We start from the raw sequence: 21521 nt of genomic DNA, 5'->3' as shown, positions 1-21521 counted from the left end.
AAAGATATCAGTTAAAACCTAGTATTTCTTTACTGGTAGCTGCCGTATAATCTACGTTAAAATAATGCATATGAATAAGATAAAAATACGAATAATTATGGTTAAGTAGTAAAGCTATAAAGATTCAATTTCTCGACCACTATATGTTCAGTAATTTTCCTAAACAACATTCAATTTGTACAAATAAGATCAGGTAATACCGCTTTACTCAATTAATATCACAATCAATAATTTCAACTAACCACTTGCGCAAGACTGTCCAAATGACAATGGGCGTTTTGGGACCTATGTCCAATAAAGATGAGTCATACATCGTTGGATAGCTCTTTTCAAGTAAGCAAAAAAATATTATGACGACAAATCCGTATAAGTTGTCCATTTTGAAATATACTCGTCGGAAGGAAGTATTTTTGATGTGTTTGTCGTGTACTCTGTGTAGACGTAGCACTGGCACGTTGCATCGTGCCCTCTATACTCTATGGTAACACCTCTATAGTCTATGGTCGTGCTCTATGGTTTTCAGAAATAAAGCGCCAAGTCGAATTATACGGTCGGTTGTTTCATTGCAATTAATAATTAATCTATATTATAAATATCTATCACTGTCGAACGAGGATAATCTACTCACGTGTTGCAAAAACGGATAACAATGGCGTTTTTGGGTAATTTGGCTACTTTCGACCACAAATCGTGCGAGTGGGACATTTTCAAAGGACGCTTGGTACAATTTGTGAAAGTTAACAAAGTGGAAGAAGACTGTAAAAGTGCCATTCTCATAACGCATCTTTCCGATGAATCATACCGGCTAGTTCGAAATCTTGCTTATCCAAGCGATGTGGATAAGTTAAGCTACGAGGAATTGGTGGCTTTACTCGACGCTCACTTCAAGCCTAGACAATGTTCCTTCGTGGACATGGCTAAGTTTCACGGGGCGACTCGAAGTGCAGGCGAAAGCTTAGGGGACTGGGCGGCGCGACTCAGAGGTCTAGCAAGCTATTGTGACTTCGGCGCAGCCCTGGAGACGAACCTCAGGGACCGTTTCGTCCTCGGCCTGGGCTCAGGTCCCGAACGCGACAAATTGTTTGAGCAAAATCCAGCAGGATTAACATTTGCTCGGGCATTGGAGTTAGCGCAGCAAGCGGAGTGTACAAGGGAGGCGAAACAATTTGATAAATTGGTCATCAAGGAAGAACCAATATACCGTGCTGCGTTTGATGCTAAGTCTCAGCGCGATGGTGGCCCGCGTCGCGGCTACAGCGGCGGCGGCGGCGGCTCGAGCCGCGCTGGCGGCGGAGGCGCGGGAGACAGCGGCAGCGGCGGCGGCGCCCCGGGCTCAGAGACCCGGTGCAGGGTGTGTGGTATGAAGAACCACTCAGAAGATACGTGCCGTTTTAAAAATTACAAGTGCCAAAAGTGTAGATCTAAGGGCCATTTAAGAAAAGTGTGTACTAACAAAAACTCAAGAATAAACAATATTGAGGATGACGATAATAACTCGGGGTGTGAGGAATGCCAGAACTTTAATATAAGGTATGTGACAAATAAACCGCTTACTTTAGACTTGATAGTAGGACAACAGAATGTTACTATGGAACTCGACTCTGGTTCAGGCTCAACTGTAATTTCAGATAGTTTCTATAAGAGTAACTTCTCATTGTATAAACTGCTGCCTTGTAACATAAAAATGTGTCTATATACCGGGCATAAAATTTCTCCCCTGGGCTATTTCGAAACGAATGTTACATACAATGGTCAGACAAAACCGATTAGGATATTTGTAGTGGAAAATGGCGGCCCGCCATTACTGGGTCGAAATTTCATGTCCGCATTTAACTTAGTGTTAACTACAAATTTAAATAAAATTTACACTGATGGTGAGGTAGGCACGCTGTTGGAACAGTACCCTGAATTGTGGCGCGATGAGTTAGGTACTTTCAATAAATTTAAAGTTGACCTTCGATTGAAAGATAATGCCGTACCTAAGTTTTTCAAGCCACGCACGGTACCATTCGCTTTAAAAGATAAAGTTGAAGCGGAACTTGATAGGTTAGTGAGTTTAGGTATTTTAGTGCCCGTCAACCACTCCAACTACGCGACTCCTGTTGTGCCGGTACTGAAGGAAAACGGACAGGTCAAGATAGCCGGGGACTACTCGGTTACCTTGAACAAAGACCTCTTAGTCGATAAGTACCCATTACCGCGCATTGAAGAAGTGTTCGCAAAACTAGGAGGTGGTGAGAAGTACACAAAATTAGACCTAAAAAACGCGTACAATCAATATGTTCTAAATGAACCATCCCAAGAGCTTACAACTATTAATACTAGTAAAGGTTTATTTAAATACACCCGTATGGTGTACGGCCTAGCCAGCGCGCCGGCTATCTTTCAGAAATCGATGGAGACAGTCCTATCCGGGATAGAAGGCGTTAGTTGCTGGTACGATGACATTTGCATCACGGGGCCTAATAAAGCTACTCACTTGGCCAGACTACGGGAGGTACTACATAGATTGAATAGCTCGGGTCTCCGTTTACAAAAAGACAAGTGCGAATTCTTCAAAGACAGTGTAACCTACCTAGGTTATGTTATAGACAAAAATGGTCTACAAACTTGCCCTAAAAAGGTTGAAGCTATTTTAAATGCTCCGGAGCCTAAAAATGTCACAGAGGTCAAGCGTTTTCTAGGCGTTGTAAATTATTACAGGAATTTTATTCCAAACGCGTCGGCTGTAATGAGTCCACTTCACGAGCTGTTGAAGGCGGGCGCGGCGTGGCAGTGGGGCGCGCGGCAGAGGCAGGCCGTGGCGGCCGTGCGGCGCGAGCTGGCGTCCGAGCGCGTGCTGGCGCACTTCGACCCCGCGGCGCAGCTGGTGCTGGCGGTGGACGCGGGCCCGCACGGGCTGGGCGCCGTGCTGCTGCAGCGCGCGCAGGATGGCTCCGAGCGACCTTTGGCCTACGGCTCGCGGTCTCTCAATGCTAGCGAACGAAATTATAGCCAGATTCAAAAGGAGGCTACGGCTATAATCTTCGGTGTGAAAAGGTTCCATCAGTACCTTTACGGACGCAGCGACCCGTTTATTTTACAAACCGACCATAGGCCTTTAGTGTCGATTTTTAATCAAAATTCGGGCATATCGGTAACCACGGCGTTACGTTTGCAGAGATATGCGATTATTCTGTCGGCCTATAACTATGTCATTCAGTATACATCAAGTGCAAATAACGTAGTAGCGGATTATTTTTCGCGCGCCCCGGTTGCAGAAACGGTTTCTGATAGTGACAGAGAGTTCGACATGTACACTTCTTTGAAATTCCTGGACGAAAGTACACCGGCCGTGTTGTTAGACGATATTAAAAGGGCCACTGATAATGATGAAGTCTTGAAAATTGTCATCAAATACATGCAACACGGATGGCCGCGTTCAGTACGTTGTCAGTCCGTCCTACCTTACTTTAGATGTAAAGCAGACCTACAATACGAGAATGGATACTTATTGCGAGGTCATAAAGTTATTATTCCGTCATCGTTACGAGAACGAATGTTAGTGGAGCTTCATAGCACTCATCTGGGTGTAGTTAAGATGAAGTGTAATGCTCGTGCCCGGATGTGGTGGCCGGGGATCGACGCCGACATCGAGCGCTGCGTCGGCGCGTGCGGCACGTGCGTGAGCGTGCGCGCCGCGCCCCCGCGCGAGCCCCCCGCGCCCTGGCCGCGCCCCGCCGGCCCCTGGCAGCGCGTGCACATCGACTACATGTCGTTAGGTCAGAGTGTGTACCTCGTGGTGGTGGATAGCTACTCGAAATGGGTAGAATGTTTGCTTATGAATAATGGCACTGCTACGAGCGCGTTGATTTCAAAGCTGAAATATTTATTTTCAGTTTTTGGAATTTGTAATACTCTAGTTTCGGATAATGATGCCAAAATCAACTCGTCACAATTCAGGGAATTTTGTTCCAACAACGGTATAAAGTATATGACGTCACCCATTTATCATCCAGTTAGTAATGGACAAGCTGAAAATGCTGTTAGAATCTGCAAAAGAATGATTAAATGCGCTATTAGTGACAATCTACCTCAGACAATAATTTGTGAACGGCTGCTGGAGTATTTATTTGTATATAGGAATACAGAGCACTGTGTTACAGGTGAGTCTCCGGCGAAATTAATGTTTGGAAGAAATTTACGATCACGGCTAGACTTAATATTGCCTAAAGAGGACAAGATAACATGTGTAAATAAACAACCTTTTTCAAAACGGAAATTTACTGAGGGTGATACAGTTTGGGTACGTTGGTACAGTTCCAGAAAAGGGTTTTGGAAAAAGGGAATAGTTAAGGAAATTTTAGGAAATAGAATGTACAGTGTATATATATTAGATATTAATGAAGTATGTGTAAGACATATCGATCAGTTATTTAGGAGTGTAGATGCTAGCCGTGACTTAGATGTAAGTCAACCTTCATCATCGCCACAGAGCTCGGTCACTGCTAATAGTTCCGCCCAGTATCAGTCTGTTTCCATGCCGTTGGCCTTACCATCTCCAACAGTGCAGACCGAGGCTCCTGTGCCGAGCGCGGTCGCAGCCGACCCGCCCGTGGAACAAATAGTGGAGGAGGAGGGGCATGTGGAGTGTGAGCGAGGGATTTCGGTTCCGAACACCTCAGGTCAACTGGATCCGCCGTTAACACCTCCACGACAGGCCGATCGGCCGTTAACACCTACATCGCCACCTCGTATGTGTTTACGGCCCAGAAATAAAAATGTTAGTTATAAGTTTTAGCATAAGTCTTATTTTTAATTGTATTTTTATTGTCTTATTGTTTGTTAACAGGTTTCAAAATTAGTGTGGAGGAGTGATGTGTTTGTCGTGTACTCTGTGTAGACGTAGCACTGGCACGTTGCATCGTGCCCTCTATACTCTATGGTAACACCTCTATAGTCTATGGTCGTGCTCTATGGTTTTCAGAAATAAAGCGCCAAGTCGAATTATACGGTCGGTTGTTTCATTGCAATTAATAATTAATCTATATTATAAATATCTATCAATTTTTCTATGGCATTGTACTCTCTCTCCTGATGACAGTTAGGGCGTAATACACGTAAACACGTATTATTAAAATGGGAGAAATTACTTTCAACTGGTTTTGTTTACTGAGATAATAAACCAATATAATATTACAATGAATGATGATAATTTTGTTATAAAAAATAAAAATAAATGTAAAAGAATAATAAAAATTTGAAAATTACAGAAATAAAATATAAAAACTTTCAAGGTACACTTATTCTAATTGGACAGTAAACCAAGACTAGCGCTTTCGTTATTCATATTCTGCAAAAAAATACCTTTTCAACGACGTATAGTGAAACTATAAAGTCCTGAAATTAAATGAGGGCGCAGCTATCTTTCATGTAGCAACCCTATATAGTGAAACAAAACTGACTTTGATACTTGAAATTTTGCCTGTGACTACCTACCCTATTTCTGTATTTAAAAACAACTTACCATCCACAAAAAAAACTCATTATTCAAGCTAGAAGGTGTTAATATGAAGGCTAATAGTGAAACCAATAAATATTTATTAAGATAACGTTATTACAACTGTATAAAATATCCGGATTTGTTGACGAAGGGCACACATAGTAAAATCATCAATTTCACTTTTTAGACGGCCTGTTTTTTTTCTTTCAGGAGTTAGAAATATTCCATTATAGAGCCCTCTTTTGCAATATGCCAGACGGTACTGTCCGATACTCCTATAAAATAAAATAAAACATGCTTATTTGAAACTACCCTAAGTTAAGAAAAACAGGGTTACAGAATGAGAATTTAGTAAGTAAACAAAAATATAACTTCAAGTATCAAAATGTTATGGTTTGACTCAACTTAAACCAGCTCAAACCTACAACCAGCGGTATGTAAACAATGTTCGACTTGGGCTCTAAACCTAGGTTTATCGATAAATGAAGCGTTGGTACTGATAAATAATGAATTATTACAATTTGTACAATGTTACATACCCGTCATAGACGCTGAACGAGCGTAAACATCCACCAAATTCGACAAAATGTGTCCAGCTTCATGTTCCGCTAAACATTGTATATAAACTCGATAAATAACTTCCCTAGCTTGACTACGAATATTTTTCTTCTTCTTCCTAATTGCAAACAAGCGTAACTAGTTGTTTTTATCTAGATTATCCTAATAATTAATAAGAAAATTGAAAAAACAGCCAACCGCCAACTGCCATAAACAATTGTTATGACTTTTGTGTTTCTTTTATAATGGTGCCAGGCTCATAAAAATTTTAGTTCCTCAAACATTAATTTCAGGACTTTATAGTTTCACTGTATCACTCATTTCTATTGGTGCTGGTCCCAACTTCCATACATTGGTGCCCATCCTCATTTATAGACGTTGCTTTACGTCAATAATGGAACCGATTATAAGGCAATTTTAATTTAGGCAATCTCAAATCTTAAATTTAGATTATGGAAAGCATGCATAGTCTAATAAAACAATGGAAAGTAAGATTTACTCAGTAGATCATATTGTCGGCTTTCAAAAAATTAAATTGAAGTTTTAACAGTGCAAAATTTAAAATTGATTCCTTCTTAGCTGACACATTTTAATTTGCTATCCTGCGCTAAGTTATACTAAGGTATAAACAATACCTTTTTTTAGAAATTCGATAAGTATTCAATAGGTATATGCTCATCATCATAAAGATATAAATTAATAATAAGTACATTATGTATTACAATCGTGAACAGTCTGTTCTTCGGGAAATCTAGAATTTACAAATAGTACGACCAATATGGAACGCCGATATATAATCTAAAAAAAACTAATTTTGTATAACGGTATCTTTACCAATTTCGATTTTCTTTTTACGCTCCGTCAAAAAATCATCTCGTGTAAACAAAATCAGCATTCACACAACCTTTGGCCCGTCGTACAAAACCTTCTAAATATCTGACTAACTAAATTTACATGCTAAAGTAAATATTAAGGTACATTTGGCTTCCTACAAAATAAACTAAAGATCATATATTTACAACTTTCTTAGGAGGCACGCGCGGTGAGTCCGCATACAGCCTCCTGAAGATGTCTTGAATGTTGTTGTCAGGAAAGAGATTCAGCAGAATACCTGAAACAAAAATTAAAGAAAAATCATACCGGGAAGAGAAGATCGAAGGTACAGCAATGTATCTTTAACTTTAAGTATGTTATTACATATTTACATTGGGTATATGAAAGGAAGCTTCCCAAGCAGCGTATCAACTGCACTTTATTAAACGTACTGGTTATATTATAGTCAGCTACTGACATCTTAACTTGACTGGCTAGTGTTGGTCCTAAGTTACGCTAAGAAGAAGACACGATAATCATCTTCTAAAACAAACTTTAATTTCATCATCAGCCTATAGCAGTCCACTGCTGGACGTAAGCCTCTCCCAAAGCACTCCACTGGATGCGATCCTCAGCCTCCTTTGGAACTCGTCACCCCATCTAGCCGGAGGGCGACCTACACTACGTTTTCCTAGTCACTATTTAATTTACTACAATGAAATACAGTTAATACTTACTATAAAAAGGTATATTTAAAAACTTACACTCGAGAAAAACAAATATGATGCGTCTGTTGATCTCCTGTGACTGAAACAGATCGAACACGTTGAGCAGGCCTCGCCGGGCCGTGTCCGACCCCACTATGTGTCTTAGATCATCTGGAAATAAGGTTGATAATGCATTGTAGTTGAAGTTACAGATCAATTATGAATTCAAATAAAGGCTATATTTCGGGTTCAGTCTAACGCAAAGACATCTGACCCATCTTGGAGTGACCATGCTACCTGAGAGGATTTAGGTTTATTTGTACTGTATATGCAATATCTAAAAAGCTCATTGCAGCTACATAAATGTACGATTGCCATTAGTCGCCTCACTCAGGCAGAGACGATATTTTTTTACATCTTCCTTAATCCTTAGGCATTATGAATCTTATATCACTTTGAACTTCCCATGGAGATATTAGCGGAAAAATTGAGAATAAATAGTTTTAAGGGTAACATACCTGAACAAGCCGTCAGCAGCGTGACTTTAGCCACGACTCGCGTCCGCGCCTTTGTCGCGTCGTCCCTCACCGCGTAGTTTAATTGGTCCCGACTTTGCAGCCATTGCCTGGAAAACACCAATAACTTGAAGTCTAAAAATAAACTAATTATTTTAGGTAATCAGACTTATAGAATCTGTTGGCACTGACAAATGAAATTATCTGCAGATACTGCATAACGCATCTTATACTTAATGAGCGCGAGAAGTCAGATAATTCGTAAAAGAGAATGGCCAAATCTGACCCGCTTTGCAGCCACTAACCAAACCATTTTTATTCATTTATAAAGGTGTTCTAAATGAGGAAAAATATTTAAAAAAATCTAAACCACTTTAAAAGAAATACTTTGCTTGAGGGAAACATCTAGTACAGTACAAAGACTTGATCTTTTAGCACCTATATTTTCGTTCTCCCATGCTTCATAATAATAAAGTTTACACCAGGATATACTGTAGTCATGGGCTACACATCAGTATATGTTTCATCAATGGCTGCTCTGGCGGGTCATGGCGCCATAGAGAAATGGCCATTCTCCTTTCTATTATAAGTGAATATATATTTAACTTGCAGGTCCATAACTTTAGTATTACTCTAACAGTAACTTAATTATTTGTAATGTGTTTCATGAACAGATATGCGACTGGGTATTATTAAATCAACTTACTTGAATGTCTTCAAATACTGAACTACGCTTCGAGGTGAGGTGAGGAACGAAACCAGTTCTAGAACTTTTCTGAAAATAAGCACAGTATACAGGATATTATAAATAATGTCAGCCGAAGGGTGACTCAGAGGGTCTCATTCTGAACAACTTTCAGTCAAGATTCTTTGCCTCAGACTGTACTACAAGGTAAGTTTTAGAAAAAATAAATAATTTAATAGTGTAGTAATAATTTTTACAGGTATTAGTATAGGCAAGCATTTGCCTTTTAAATACACAGAATAATAGGAAAAATCAACACAACTCTTAGGAAAGCTATAACTCGCATCCATTAGTGTGCTTCGGAAGAAACCTAGGTACAGGAGTAGACTGCTATAGGCTGATGATAATGATGACATAACTCTTACTTATTGACTCGATCAGCAATCAGCGTCCGCACGGGGGCCAGCAGCCGCCGCCGCAGCCACAGCCCGCGCAGCCCCAGCACCTCCTCCAGCAGCCTGAAGCACGCGCTCTCGTCGCCCTCCTGAACAATATACAACGTTATTCGGTGATATTTCCGGATCCGGTAGGAACCAAAAACTAACCGGATCCGCCGAATTAACGGATCTGCTAGTCCGGATTGCAATTACTAGTACATACCTATTATAGAGTGTGTCGTTACATCATTGTAAAGAGAAAAAAGTGTTTGAGTGTAAATTTGTTTCTATGATTGTTATTTGTGATAGGTACATGAGATGCAGAAGACGAAAAGATGTATAAATAATTGGAGTAAATTTCACTCTAATAGGTTCACGAACAATAATATTATGAAAATGGCGGACAGAGTCCTGCTATCTCGCTCTAATTTTAGGTCTGACGTCTGACTTAGTCTGACAGATCAGATAAACTTACAAACATACACAAACGCTTTACTTAGGACTACTCACTCTTTTTTAGTATTTTCTTATAATTATTATGAAGTTTTTTTATTTATAGTAATAAGACTTACATCTTGTCCATCCGAAGAGTTTCCACTCTTCAGTCCGTCGTAATAACTGTCACCGCTTTTTCCTTGAAAAACTTTGGAAATACCTGAAACAATACCGCGTGTGATATTGAGTGACCTGTCAAATATTATACAACTTACTTCTAAAAACGAGCCTAGTACATAAATGGAAACGTAAAACAACATACCATCCATAACTCCGTCAACTGTGTTCGCAAATTGGTCAGGCATATTCTTCAACGTCCTCATACCAGCACGTATTGAGTTCACAAGCACCGCGTCTATCTGAAATTAAACCGGAATTTACACTAAATTTTGTAAAATATAACATGAGCCCTATGACAGCTGTCAAATCCATACATTTTAGTAATCATTTGTTTTTTTTCAAGGGAAACCCAACTTCATTTACCAGGCATACGGATCTATCAATCGATCATAGGGCGTATAGCTGAACATAAAAGAGTAGAGAATAATTGAGGGCGTGGCAATCTAAGAAAGTGGCCACACTATTATACATAGTATAGAAAACGGACAAAAGTATCACGATACTTTAGCAGAAAAAATCAAAACGAGAAATGTTTCAAATATTTACTAATTATAAAATGCCACTTTTTGGGGAGGTTTATGTTAAGAGAAGAAATTAGTAGGGGAGAGGGGGGCAGTCTTGAATGAATTTCATTAAATCAAATCAACTGTAAATTTTATTTCATTGTGTATTTCATAATGTTTTTTTGCACTGAAACACGTGTTGGTTATCCCATTATGTAATTACTATAGGAGAAAAGTGATAGTATCACACATCGATATTTTATTACACGTTTTTTCTTGCTCAGGAAAAAGTTGAAATGTGCCCCGGCAATTCTTCTAAAACTGTGTTTACCGATTTTCCTGCAACAAATTATTTAATAGGTCAGAAAAGCAGTGACTTGCAAATTATTATGTCTGGGGAATTTATACCGACTCTTACATCATATTCTTACACATATTTTTACAATAGGTACTCTAACACGGAGAGACCGACACACAGACACCTACAGCTGTAAAACTTATCGATACCCTTTTTGAGTCGGGGGTTAGTAAAAAAGTATCTAGACCTGATGTTTTAACAACATTAGCATCCAGACCCTGATGTCATGTAACGTTTGACACTAGTATTTTCTAAACTCTATAAGAATAACAAATACACATAGAAAAGCATTCTATTACATAAAAATAGTACTTTTTTACAAGAAATATAAGCAATGTATGTTAATGGTTAGAAATTAAGTACCTACTCACCAGTATAAAACGCTGCTCTTTCATAAACATCGTATATATTGACTAATACTTCTCCAGCCTCATTCTCCGCCAAACATCGTAGGTAAACGCTGTAAATCATCTGTCTAGCTTCGCTGCGAATGGTTTTATTCATTTTCACTTCTTGAACAAACTCAACAATCCACAAAACTCCAAAATTAAGCAAAATTCGATTTGTTTATACAGGAACAGGGCGAGTTTGACATTCAAACCATAGAAACAGACCACAAATCACAAGTTTTTTTTTATTGCCAAGTTTAAATCTGTTTAGTTCCAAAAACATTAATCTCTACTCTTTTGTGTTCAGCTATATATAATAGGTATTTTACCAGGCTTAGTAATCGCATAAGAAATTAAAGAACTTTTCAATATTATTTAAACAAGGTTAGGTCCAAAACCTACTCACCGAGTTACTATGCTTCTCCGCCTGGTTCTCAGGGCTCAGGAAGCCCCCCAAGTAGGCCGGCGCCCAGAGGCCAGTGTACCTGGTCTCCCGAGCTAGTGTTGCCAGACTCTGCAGGTAGTGGTTAAGAGTGCGCTTGCGACTTTCTAGGACAGATCTGGACGTGTTCTGGAATGTCTTCTTGCCCGGGAACGAGAGCTGGTTCAATTCTGGCCACTGGGGGTAATAATGGACTGTTTAGTTAGATAGTGGATTAGGCCTAAAACCCTTCCTTTGGAAGGAGACCCGTGCTCCAGTAGTTGGGATGTGATGGGTTGTGATGATGATTTAGTTACACAGCTGTCAATAACTTACCAGATAGGCAAGTTATTGAACAGTTGATTGAAAGAAAAAAATAATCAAAAAGTGTCAGGTGCATAACAGATAATAGATGATGATATACATGAGTTCATTGTCCGTACGGGACTATTCAGATCTTCGCATACCATCCTCAATAGCAATTGGAATTTCAGAACGTTAGCCTATGGGTAAAAACAAATTACGTTTAAAAATCTGTATTACTCTTACCCGGTCTTTGATAGAGCAGTGCAGATCATAGAAATCGCTGTATCGCCGGTATATGTGCCATATTTCCTTGTCAGACAGTCGAGTTACCGCTATAGCGTAGATGCCAAATGTTTTACCTTTCGATTGGACTAGAGCTGAAAAAAGTATCCAATAATTATGCTTTATTAGTTTAATTGTTGGTTTACATTGAGCGTAGCCATTTTGCAATTTGGATCTACATATCATTTGAGGTCTTAAGGTGTTGCATAAATCTAATAAATAATGTCGTAATTACTGACCAGTTTCTATAATACTGGCTGAGAGAGGAGAGGTATACTTTGAATTTATCTCCGAGTGTGAGAGAGATAGACTGCTCGTGTTAGCCGACGACAGTCCGGATGAACCACCTGAAAATAATTAAATATAATTTTGTATTACAATACGGTTTTAGTATCGGACCCTATAATTAATAATACCCAATAATTACAACGTGTGTTTTAGTACTTAGAGGTATGATAAAGATTAGCTTACCAGAACTTTCATTGATCATCTTCTGACTCCCAACAATGTCGGATCGCGAGCGACTGTGCCGGGCCATGCCTGGCGTAGACAACGTATCACCTAAAAATATTTTAATATTAATAAATACGCATCGACGCTATAAAATAAACTAATTGGAGTTTCTTTTAGATCATGGAATTAAAATATTCTGTTTACACTCTATATGTAACTATGGCTAGTTATAGGTAATATGGCATTTCTGTAATGAAATATAGCGTTTCTATATTTTAATCCTTACTATACTCTCTATGCAGCTAAGCTAATTGTATTTAAAAACTACAGCTGAACCGAAATAAAAATTGAATATTACTTAATTTGTTATCGACCCGTAGTCTCCTGCTATGCCTACAGGTCGCTAATAGGCATGTATTCATAAATTTTCTTAATGTATGTATTAATTACATTTGCATTTCGGCAGCGTATGAGTCTTGGGGTTATAATTTCTTCGGGTCGGCGATCGGGGAAAGGTAGAATACTTATTCGGAACAATTTTCCTCGGATAAGTGGATTTTGACTTTTGAAATAAACGCGGTATCCTTGACATACAACTCTTCACCATTCGCTTACACTTCTCTGCAAATGTTTTAGTAAGGGATAAGGATAAGTGATAGGGAAGGGATTTGGGAATATTTAGGTAGGGAAGTATGGTTGTAAAAAGAAGAAAATTCACATACCACTGTATTTCTTCGTTTCAAACTTTTCTTCCTTTCTGTAGTCACTGCAAAAGCGTTAGACAGTTATGGTTAGTTAGTTTGAAAAAGTTTAAATTCTAGCTTCGTAATATCAATAATAGTTAATTATACTCACTTCATCCTTTCAGCTTCTGCCTGTTCGTCCAGCATGTAGTCTGCTTGCCAAGATGGATCGTCCTGGAACACAGTGAATATCAATCAAACATTGTACTAATTCTATGAGTCGGTCCTACAAATAGCAGTTAATCCTGTCAATTATCATAGCTATTACTATCGTATGGTCCATGTATATTATCTAGATAACAACACCCAGAAATAAACATGCATTGTGGTCAAAAACAGAAAATCAGAAACTGTCAGTTTCACAGCTGAGAACGTCAACATAAGTAGTTTGAGTATGGAATGCAGTGCTGTGATTGGCTCATTGAGATGGTCTTAAGTTCATGCTTAGGTAGATTTACTCAAATGTGAAACTGAGCCTATGGCGTCTAAGCTACAAAAATAGCACTAATCTGTAAGACCTACCCCATCTACCTGTCTTGCTCTAACCTCCAACTATCTCATTCACTCACCTCCAAAGCATCATAAATCGCTTTAGCCAGGTCATCGAAGCAAGCCTGAGGGTTACTAGTGAACTGTTCTCCATCAGTGGTGATCTTCCTCACTAGATCCGCATGGCAGTTCGCGGGTAGGCCGATCATTGGCGGCGAGTTGGTCGCTAGGTACATGTCGCATAGCTCTAGGGCTGTTGAGCGAAGACTGTCTAGGACGGCTTTGGATGTCTGCGCTGAATCTGTTGAGGATATTTGATTTTAATTATTTCCTTAGATAAAAGTGGTAAATGGTTTTGAGTTACTGCAGTTAAAATTGCAGTTTACTCAAGTGTAAAATGTGTAATTTAGCATTTTCAACCTGCTGTTTTTAAAAGGAATATACAAACCATTTTCATTCAGTTCTATTTCTAGACAGTATTGTGCATTAGATTTCCATGCTGTGACTTCTGTAAGGAACTTCAGCGAACGCTTTACTTCTTCTGTCACTTTTTCAGGATTACTGTTGTTGGATGACCCTGTGTAACATAATAAAATGAGAAAATAAAGTATTTTCAGTTAGGAAATTTTGGGATACTGTTAACACGACACCTTACCACCTAAACGAGTTTATATTGAACTTGATATACATGTAAACATTGAATGAATGAAATAGAGACTAACCTTCTCGAGGCCCTAGCGTTGCTCTCCTGGCTTGGACTATTCTAGAAAGATACTGTAGCGACGATAACTTCTGTCTGTCTTGTATTTCCCACTCTCCTGCACTGTCTTTGGAATGCTGAAAGATACATAAATACAATTCCTAAACAATACACAGTAAGTTTGCATAATTATTTCATATACATATTTTCCGAAAAGCCGTGCATCATCATTACACGGTCACAACCCATCACGTCCCCACTGCTGGGGCACGCGTCTCCTTCCAATGAAAGAATAGAGCGGGTTGATGGACATAATTATGATGAAATAAATTACAAAAAATTTTTGCAGTTACAGAATAAAATAAGAAAATTTCTTCAGCACCCTGTATTGATCTCACTAATATACATTTCTTATGTTTACAAGGAGTGCTGAAATACGTACAAGTTTCTGAATATCCTTCTGGACCATATCTAAAGTAGCGTCCAGCTCTTCCGCATCGCTGCTGCACCGGATCACCATGAGGAACAACTCAGATGATAGACTAATATCTTTGCAAAACTGAAAACGAGATTACACTGTTAAAAAATATATCAGCGAAAGGTACAAATTCAAAGAATATTTTATACATGAATCAGTAAGCTAGGCACGATGAGAAGTAGGTACAGCCCATTCCAGCTGTCACTTAAGGGTCGGCAATAGGCAATCGAGGGTTGGCATTGTCATAGAATTATGTAGTAAATGATGCTCTACAGCCTTGAAAAAAATCACACAGGTAGCCGAAGAGTCTAGCTAGGTGCTGAATCATTCGAATTTAAGTAAATGCTTATGGATAACTGTAAATTAATTACGAAAAACCAGTAAATCACACTCCCGTATTGTAACAACTGTGTCGTAATTATCAAGAATTTTCATATGATTCTTATCAAATTATAAAGATAAATGCTTGGACTAGGCGCTAAATACCTTGTTTTTTAATAAACACACACCTATTTTGTGTAAATTAATCCCAAACTTGAGCAATTTTTTTCCCTCAAATCTTCATACAAATATCTATGGCGGCTTTCTGTGTTATAAAATCATAAACACAAGCGACGTTTGACTCAGTCGGCCGGTGGCCTCCAAAGAAGGGTCACGTCGGTTTAGGCGGCACTGACAGCTCGCGATCTAATTGTGTACAGACACAAAATCACTGCACATTGGTTGTCATTGCACTTTTTCAACTTTTATGACACCAACATAATTTGATTTGAAATTGAGGAAGCATAATTCTTATACTATATTCAATAAATTAAATGATAATGATTTTTATTAGTTAAGTCCATGGTACTTCTTGATTAAATTATAATTATTAATGCCTAACTAAAACTAACTAATATAAAATTAAAATTAAACTAAAAAGAAGATGCTGGCCAGATCGCTGCCACTGTCGGGTAGGGTACCCAAGACGCTGGCCGCGTTACCCCGCTATATAGCGATGCTTAGCCTTTGTGATAGGTAAGTGCCAGCCCTAGGGTCCCTTGAGACTTCTATTAGTCTGCTGCTGATGTCTTTAAAAAGCTGACGTGCCTCCGGTCCCCACGGCCCTGGGATGAGGAGCAGGAATATAGTGAATGGATCTAAGTGATGACAATACGTAGGAAGATTAGGTTAGGATTCAAAAACACAGTCTCATGGTGCTGGTTGAGGCATGGTCTCGTGACCATCTGATGAGGGCAGTAACACGGAGGTGACTGAATTTTATTTCAAAGATTTAATAGCTAAAAGCATCGAGTTTGGGCTATTAAGTATGTTTTTCAGAGAGAGAGAAAGTAAAAAAAAAAAAAAAAAATCTCTTTAGATTTTATTTTTCCTCTGGATGTGTTAGGTTTACTGGGTTTACTAAGTTCATTCTGTTAATGGCATCAAGTTGTTATGTGTTCATACTAATATAATATATATACTAATATTATAAATGCGAAAGTAACTGTGTCTGTCTGTCTGTCTGTCTGTCTGTCTGTCTGTCTGTCTGTTACTCTTTCACGCCAAAACTACTGAACGGATTTAAATGAAATTTGGTATAGGTACATATGGTCTAGACCCTGGGAAAGAACATAGGCTACTTTTTATCCCGGAATTCCCACGGGAAAACTTTTTAAGGTGAAGCGAAGCGCGCGGGAACAGCTAGTTATTTATATTTTTTATTATTATATTTATTTTAACAAAATGCTGTTGGTTCTCCACGAAAATGTAAAAATAAAAATAAATTCGTAACGTAAAATTGTCAATGACGGAATTTCTTCTATAGACAGTAGCCACAAAAAAACAAACGATAGATGGCGTGATTTGAAGATAAAGATACATTTATTCGACACATAGACAGCAACAACAAAAAAATACAGATTTAAAGAAAAGAAACGGATACACATCAAAATAACTGGAAAAAATATAAGCCCCAATTTACTTGTGTGGGACAGGGAGTACCATAATATTTTTTTTGGGGTACTCCCTATCTATGCGAAATATCAGCTTGATATCTTTACCCGTTTCTGAGAAAAAGGGCGGTGACAGACAGTCAGTCAGACAGACGGACAACAAAGAGATCCTATAACGGTTGCTTTTTTTCTTTTGACGTTCGAAACCCTAAAATTAAGTAAAAATATTATGCTGCTACCAAAAAATGTACTTACAGGTATTGAAAAAGCGGTATATATAGTACTAAACAAATTATAAACAAACAAAAACCCGACTGCACGCTAAAAAGATGAAAACAAGTCCCAATGTTAATGGAAAGTATCGTAGGTTCACCATTTAGTACCAGCAGAGGGTTCACCATTTAGCTGAATGTTACTTAGAAAACGGCCTTGAGTGGCGGTCAAGTTGGTCCCCGCCTGCGATACTTTCCATTAATATTGGGACTTGTTTTCATGTTTTTAGCGTACAGTCGGGTTTTTCGTTTGTTTATAATTGTATTTTTTTATTTGTAACTTTTTATTTGATGAAATTTTACGTCAGTAGTTCATGATCATTTTTAATTTCAATAATTTTGGTGTTGTTATTTAAATACCTTCAAAATGCATATTTTTGTAATGTGAAAATCAAGCCCTTTCATTTGATACCTTACACGGCAAAGTTGAATTATTATTTTTTCGATCATCACGTTATGTCCTCTAGAGGGCGCTATGTACATTTTAATGGAACGTCACATAGCCTATAACCATCGCGCCATCAATACGCTTCTAACAATACCTCATACATCAAAATCTATCAAGCCGTTTAGGCTACAGGAGGGAACAAAGAAACAGACAAACATACATACATACAATCAAAAAACATTACCCTCCTCCTTCGGCAGTCGGGTAAAAAGGAGTAAGACTTCTGAATTCATTCATCGTCATTCTGAACTTTTGCTCTACGAGTTTTGGAAATTAACAAAAAAAAACCTTTTTCATAGAAACTGTTTAAAATGTACTTAGTATATGGAAGAGCGGGGTATCCTGGCACAGGTACTTTATACTTAAAAGGATACCCCATCAACTATTGTATAGTACTAGTATGTAAGTTTACGAAATAAAATATTTTATATTTTGAATTTTTGAATTTTGATTTTTTTAGAAACTTTGTTGGACATGTGACTTTTTACCATGGAAAATGAATTTTTTTTTTCGCGAATTTGCAAATCTCTTAGAACAAAAGTTGTTCAGAATGACCCCTTGAGTCATCCCCTTTTGGCTTAGTATAGCCCTTTTGCGACACTATGTATTTACTTTGCTTTGTCGTCGGGGTTCAGTTGGCTGGAGGATGCCCGAAACTTATTATCTACACTTTAATACTTGTAGTTACCTTTCTACAAGTAAATACCACATTTGTTTGAGAAAGCTAATCGGGTTCCGAGTATAGAGTAAAGTGGCACCCCTATTAATTTCTACTCTTTCCTGGTGCCTACCAGTGTAAGTAAGAATTATACTTACCTACTTACCCTAAAATCACCCAAAATGTACTTGAACATAATTGTCAATAAAGTTGGCGAGTAAAAGTTTATCGACCCACTGTGCAAACTTACATGTGTGCGTGTCACTGCGTGTGCTGTGTGAAGAGCATTGAAAACCCAAAATTGGCGCGGCACGTCACCCTGTAAGGGCCCTTAAGCTCCTAGCTCGGTCACTCATCACCCCGCCCGATCTAGTATCTCTCAAACTTTTGTCACAGCTTGTCATGCTCACCATGCTACGGATATTATTTTATCAATGAATCGTGTTTATCGTGCCTCATGTCAATCATGCAGCTTATACCTAGGTACAACATACCATTCTTATTATAGCTCTGTTAATGTTGTCAGGGTCACTTAGCAAGTTGACCAGTGGTTTTAAAACCACGGCCGACAGGAGTTCAGTCAAAAGTAGCTTCAAGGCGTGGCAGTTCCACGCCTCTTCGGGTGCCACTAAATATAATACTGCTTGAGATACCTCGCTTAGAAGTGCTGAAATAAAACATAATTAAGTATTAATCTTTAGACAATTCAGATATGTGAAAATGAAAATGACCAACATTTATTTGCCATAAGTAGGTTTTGGTTCCTGGCTCCCAAACACCCTGTGCTATGGGTAGCCAGGCATCTTTCGTGTACTTCGGGTATACTGTTAAAGTGAATAAAACGTTACGTGCAGGCTAAGTAAGCAGGTACATCATATTACCTAAGTCAGTTTTTGTTGTAGACATGTTTTTTTCTGGTGCTTATGGATGTTTAGGAGCCTTATTACTTTTGTTAATGGATCATAGAGTAACTTTGTATTGGATTCTTACCATATTCTTTGTCAGGATCTAAACAAAATATGTCTCTGCATATTTGTTTATTTTCTACAGCACATTCTAAGTCAAAGAACAAGTCAACCAATGACTTCTCAGTCCCATGCTCTCCACTGTCAGAGTAAAACTTGGACTTTCCATAGGTGGATGAATCTGAAAATTAAAAAAATCAAGAGTTATTGTTGCTTTGTCTGAGATTTTACATGCCTGGTCCTCATTAACAAAAACCATAGAAAACAGCTTTCCAGTATCTGCCCCAAAGTCTGCTCAATGCAGCATGGGCCTCAAATAATAATTTTCTGTGTGTATTATTTAATATTTACCTGGTGGCCATGCCAGTTCTGTATCACTCTTGTTCCTTTTATGGGTTTTCCTGTCATCCTGCTTCTTTGGACTTGGTTTACCATTACCGTTTGCTACATCCTTGGCACTTGTTAAGTCAATGTGTTTTAACCTTATCTTAGACTGTTTAAACAATTTTAAATGGGATGTCAACTCTTCTGGAAACCTTGTGGTTAATATATGGACCCAATCTACACATTTTACTCTGAAAAATATAAGTAGGTAATAGAAAACTTAAAAGAAAACAAATGAAAAAACTTAGAAAAAAAAAGTATTAACTTGATGAATGTGTTGCTCTTTTTCTGTTAATATTAAAAATATTATCTTACCTATTGGCTATATTTACGCCTCCTGCTAAAACCACTTTTCGTATTGAGTGCTCAGTTAACTCTGTATCTGTGGTCAGAATCTCATACCATGGTGTCACATAGTCATTAATTATTATAGTCACTATTTCATTCAAAAATGAATCTACAGTTTCACTGCCAGTTATTCTATTATCAAACTTTGCTAAATGTGGCTCCTTTTTGAAAAGTTCCAATACCTGTAAAGTATAATATGCTTATTAATTTCAGATTTCCTTTGTTATTTTTTATTATTATGGCACTGCAATGCAAGCGTTCAAAAGTTTTTCTTTGGGAATTTGGGGTTAAAAAGCTAGCCTATGTGTTCATCCTGGGTTTCAGCTTTTTTAATACAAACTTTCAAGAAAACCTGTTCAATAGTTTTTACTTGAAGAAGTAACAAACATTCAAGCAAACATTGTCATATAATATTAGTATTAATAATTGAACTCATTTTCTGACATACAAACAGTAGGTATTACTTAAGTACTAATATAAGTAGGTTAGGATACAAAATATTACCTTTGGAATTTGAACAGAAAAGTTACTTTGTCTCAGAGGATCATCAAGGTAGTCCAAGTCGATGGAGAATACTTTATTGTGGTCATAGTTAAAATATAATATAGTTAAAATTCTGAAAAAGAAAAATATATTAACCGCATAGTGGACGATGTATGAATAAAAAATAAGTATATTTCCTGCAATTTAACATGTAAAACTCAGTCTAAGACAAACTTAATTGATATCAGTCAAAGTAACTTTATTTATTGTCCACTGAGTAACTCATAGCTCTAATTAGTAAATCGAGTAGAAATTCAGGCTAACTTTTGAACTAGATAAGGAAAAGGGGGCGTCAAATCTTAAGTACATTTAACTTACCCAATAAGGAAAGAAACTATGAAAGTTAACAGGGTTAAATACAGTCCAAATCCAAACAACCCAATTAGTATAACTGAGACGAGACCAAACCAGCTGGCCACTGTTAACACCATTGCTATTGTATATAAGAAATATCTAGCTATATTTGAGATATTAAAACGTTTGTTAGATAGTAGAAATAAACAATAACTAAGAAAAATAGGAAAACAACAATCGAACTTATTTTGGATTTTATTATAATCTGTGATGACATCTGACGTTGACGTTTGATGACGTTTTCGTTTCTTCTGACCACAGACAAAAGTCATACATTTCCTCAGAATAATAATAATAATGTCATTTATTTCTCAGATAATTTAAATCCATAAAATTTGTTAGTAATAAGGAGTCTCAAACCTTTCTCAAACATAATAACAGACAGATTCAAGCACTGGGACGACGTCAGGTACTGGCTGTGGCTGGCTACTTGCTGGCTACCCTTGTATCACCATACGTATGAGTTTGAGAAGTGCAACGTTCCTTGCGTATCAGTCACCCGCCCTGTATGGGAATCACGAATATTGTCGACTTTAGCCCATTCATAGACTAGAATATTATATTATGAGCCCATTATGCGCGTTTTATTTTATTAGTTTCTACCGTTACCTACCGAAAGAATGTTCGTGATTGGCACACTGGTTACGAATGAGGATAACCATGGAACAATGTAGGTAGGCA

General features: G+C 37.9%; 2 protein-coding genes across 3 annotated transcripts; one reads left to right on the top strand and one right to left on the bottom strand.

The window, feature by feature from the left end:
- Window positions 1-415: 415 nt before the first annotated feature.
- On the top strand, window positions 416-5004 carry LOC119694058. Its single transcript, XM_048623569.1, has 2 exons — window positions 416-1530; window positions 4832-5004. Exons 1-2 carry the CDS (start codon window positions 650-652, stop codon window positions 4842-4844), a joined length of 894 nt encoding a protein of 297 aa, XP_048479526.1. The 5' UTR covers window positions 416-649; the 3' UTR covers window positions 4845-5004.
- A 1409-nt stretch (window positions 5005-6413) lies between these two features.
- On the bottom strand, window positions 6414-21057 carry LOC105386507 (sorting nexin-13). 2 transcript variants are annotated; one of them, XM_048623570.1, is made up of 24 exons: window positions 20805-21057; window positions 20448-20559; window positions 19911-20125; window positions 19563-19786; window positions 19237-19392; window positions 18741-18913; window positions 14899-15015; window positions 14479-14593; window positions 14205-14333; window positions 13837-14057; window positions 13380-13441; window positions 13247-13290; window positions 12975-13145; window positions 12543-12632; window positions 12311-12418; window positions 12033-12166; window positions 11469-11681; window positions 9955-10051; window positions 9770-9852; window positions 9186-9304; window positions 8782-8850; window positions 8079-8185; window positions 7618-7731; window positions 6414-7151 (listed from the first exon to the last, which is right to left on the bottom strand). In XM_048623570.1, exons 1-24 carry the CDS (start codon window positions 20915-20917, stop codon window positions 7048-7050), a joined length of 3090 nt encoding a protein of 1029 aa, XP_048479527.1. In that variant the 5' UTR covers window positions 20918-21057; the 3' UTR covers window positions 6414-7047. The 2 variants fall into 2 exon arrangements, with proteins under 2 accessions (XP_048479527.1, XP_048479528.1); XM_048623571.1 differs by lacking the exon at window positions 12975-13145 and having other exon boundaries at window positions 20805-21056.
- Window positions 21058-21521: the final 464 nt, after the last annotated feature.

This window comes from Plutella xylostella, chromosome 10 (genome assembly GCF_932276165.1).
Source record: "Plutella xylostella chromosome 10, ilPluXylo3.1, whole genome shotgun sequence".
In the NCBI taxonomy this organism is placed as follows: Eukaryota; Metazoa; Arthropoda; class Insecta; order Lepidoptera; family Plutellidae; genus Plutella; species Plutella xylostella.
Note: the sequence above shows the minus strand (reverse complement) of the source record. Positions and strands in the feature narration are given on the sequence as shown.

Bases quoted from the DNA above. Each gene is read 5' to 3' on its own strand.
- LOC105386507 (XM_048623570.1), bottom strand. From the start codon at position 20,917: ATGGTGTTAACAGTGGCCAGCTGGTTTGGTCTCGTCTCAGTTATACTA. The intron at 19,393-19,562 runs GTAAATATTAAA...TTTAATTTTCAG, and splicing joins AGAACTGGCATGGCCACCAG to ATTCATCCACCTATGGAAAG. The intron at 8,851-9,185 runs GTAAGAGTTATG...GCTTATTTTCAG, and splicing joins ATTGCTGATCGAGTCAATAA to AAAAGTTCTAGAACTGGTTT.
- LOC119694058 (XM_048623569.1), top strand. From the start codon at position 650: ATGGCGTTTTTGGGTAATTTGGCTACTTTCGACCACAAATCGTGCGAG.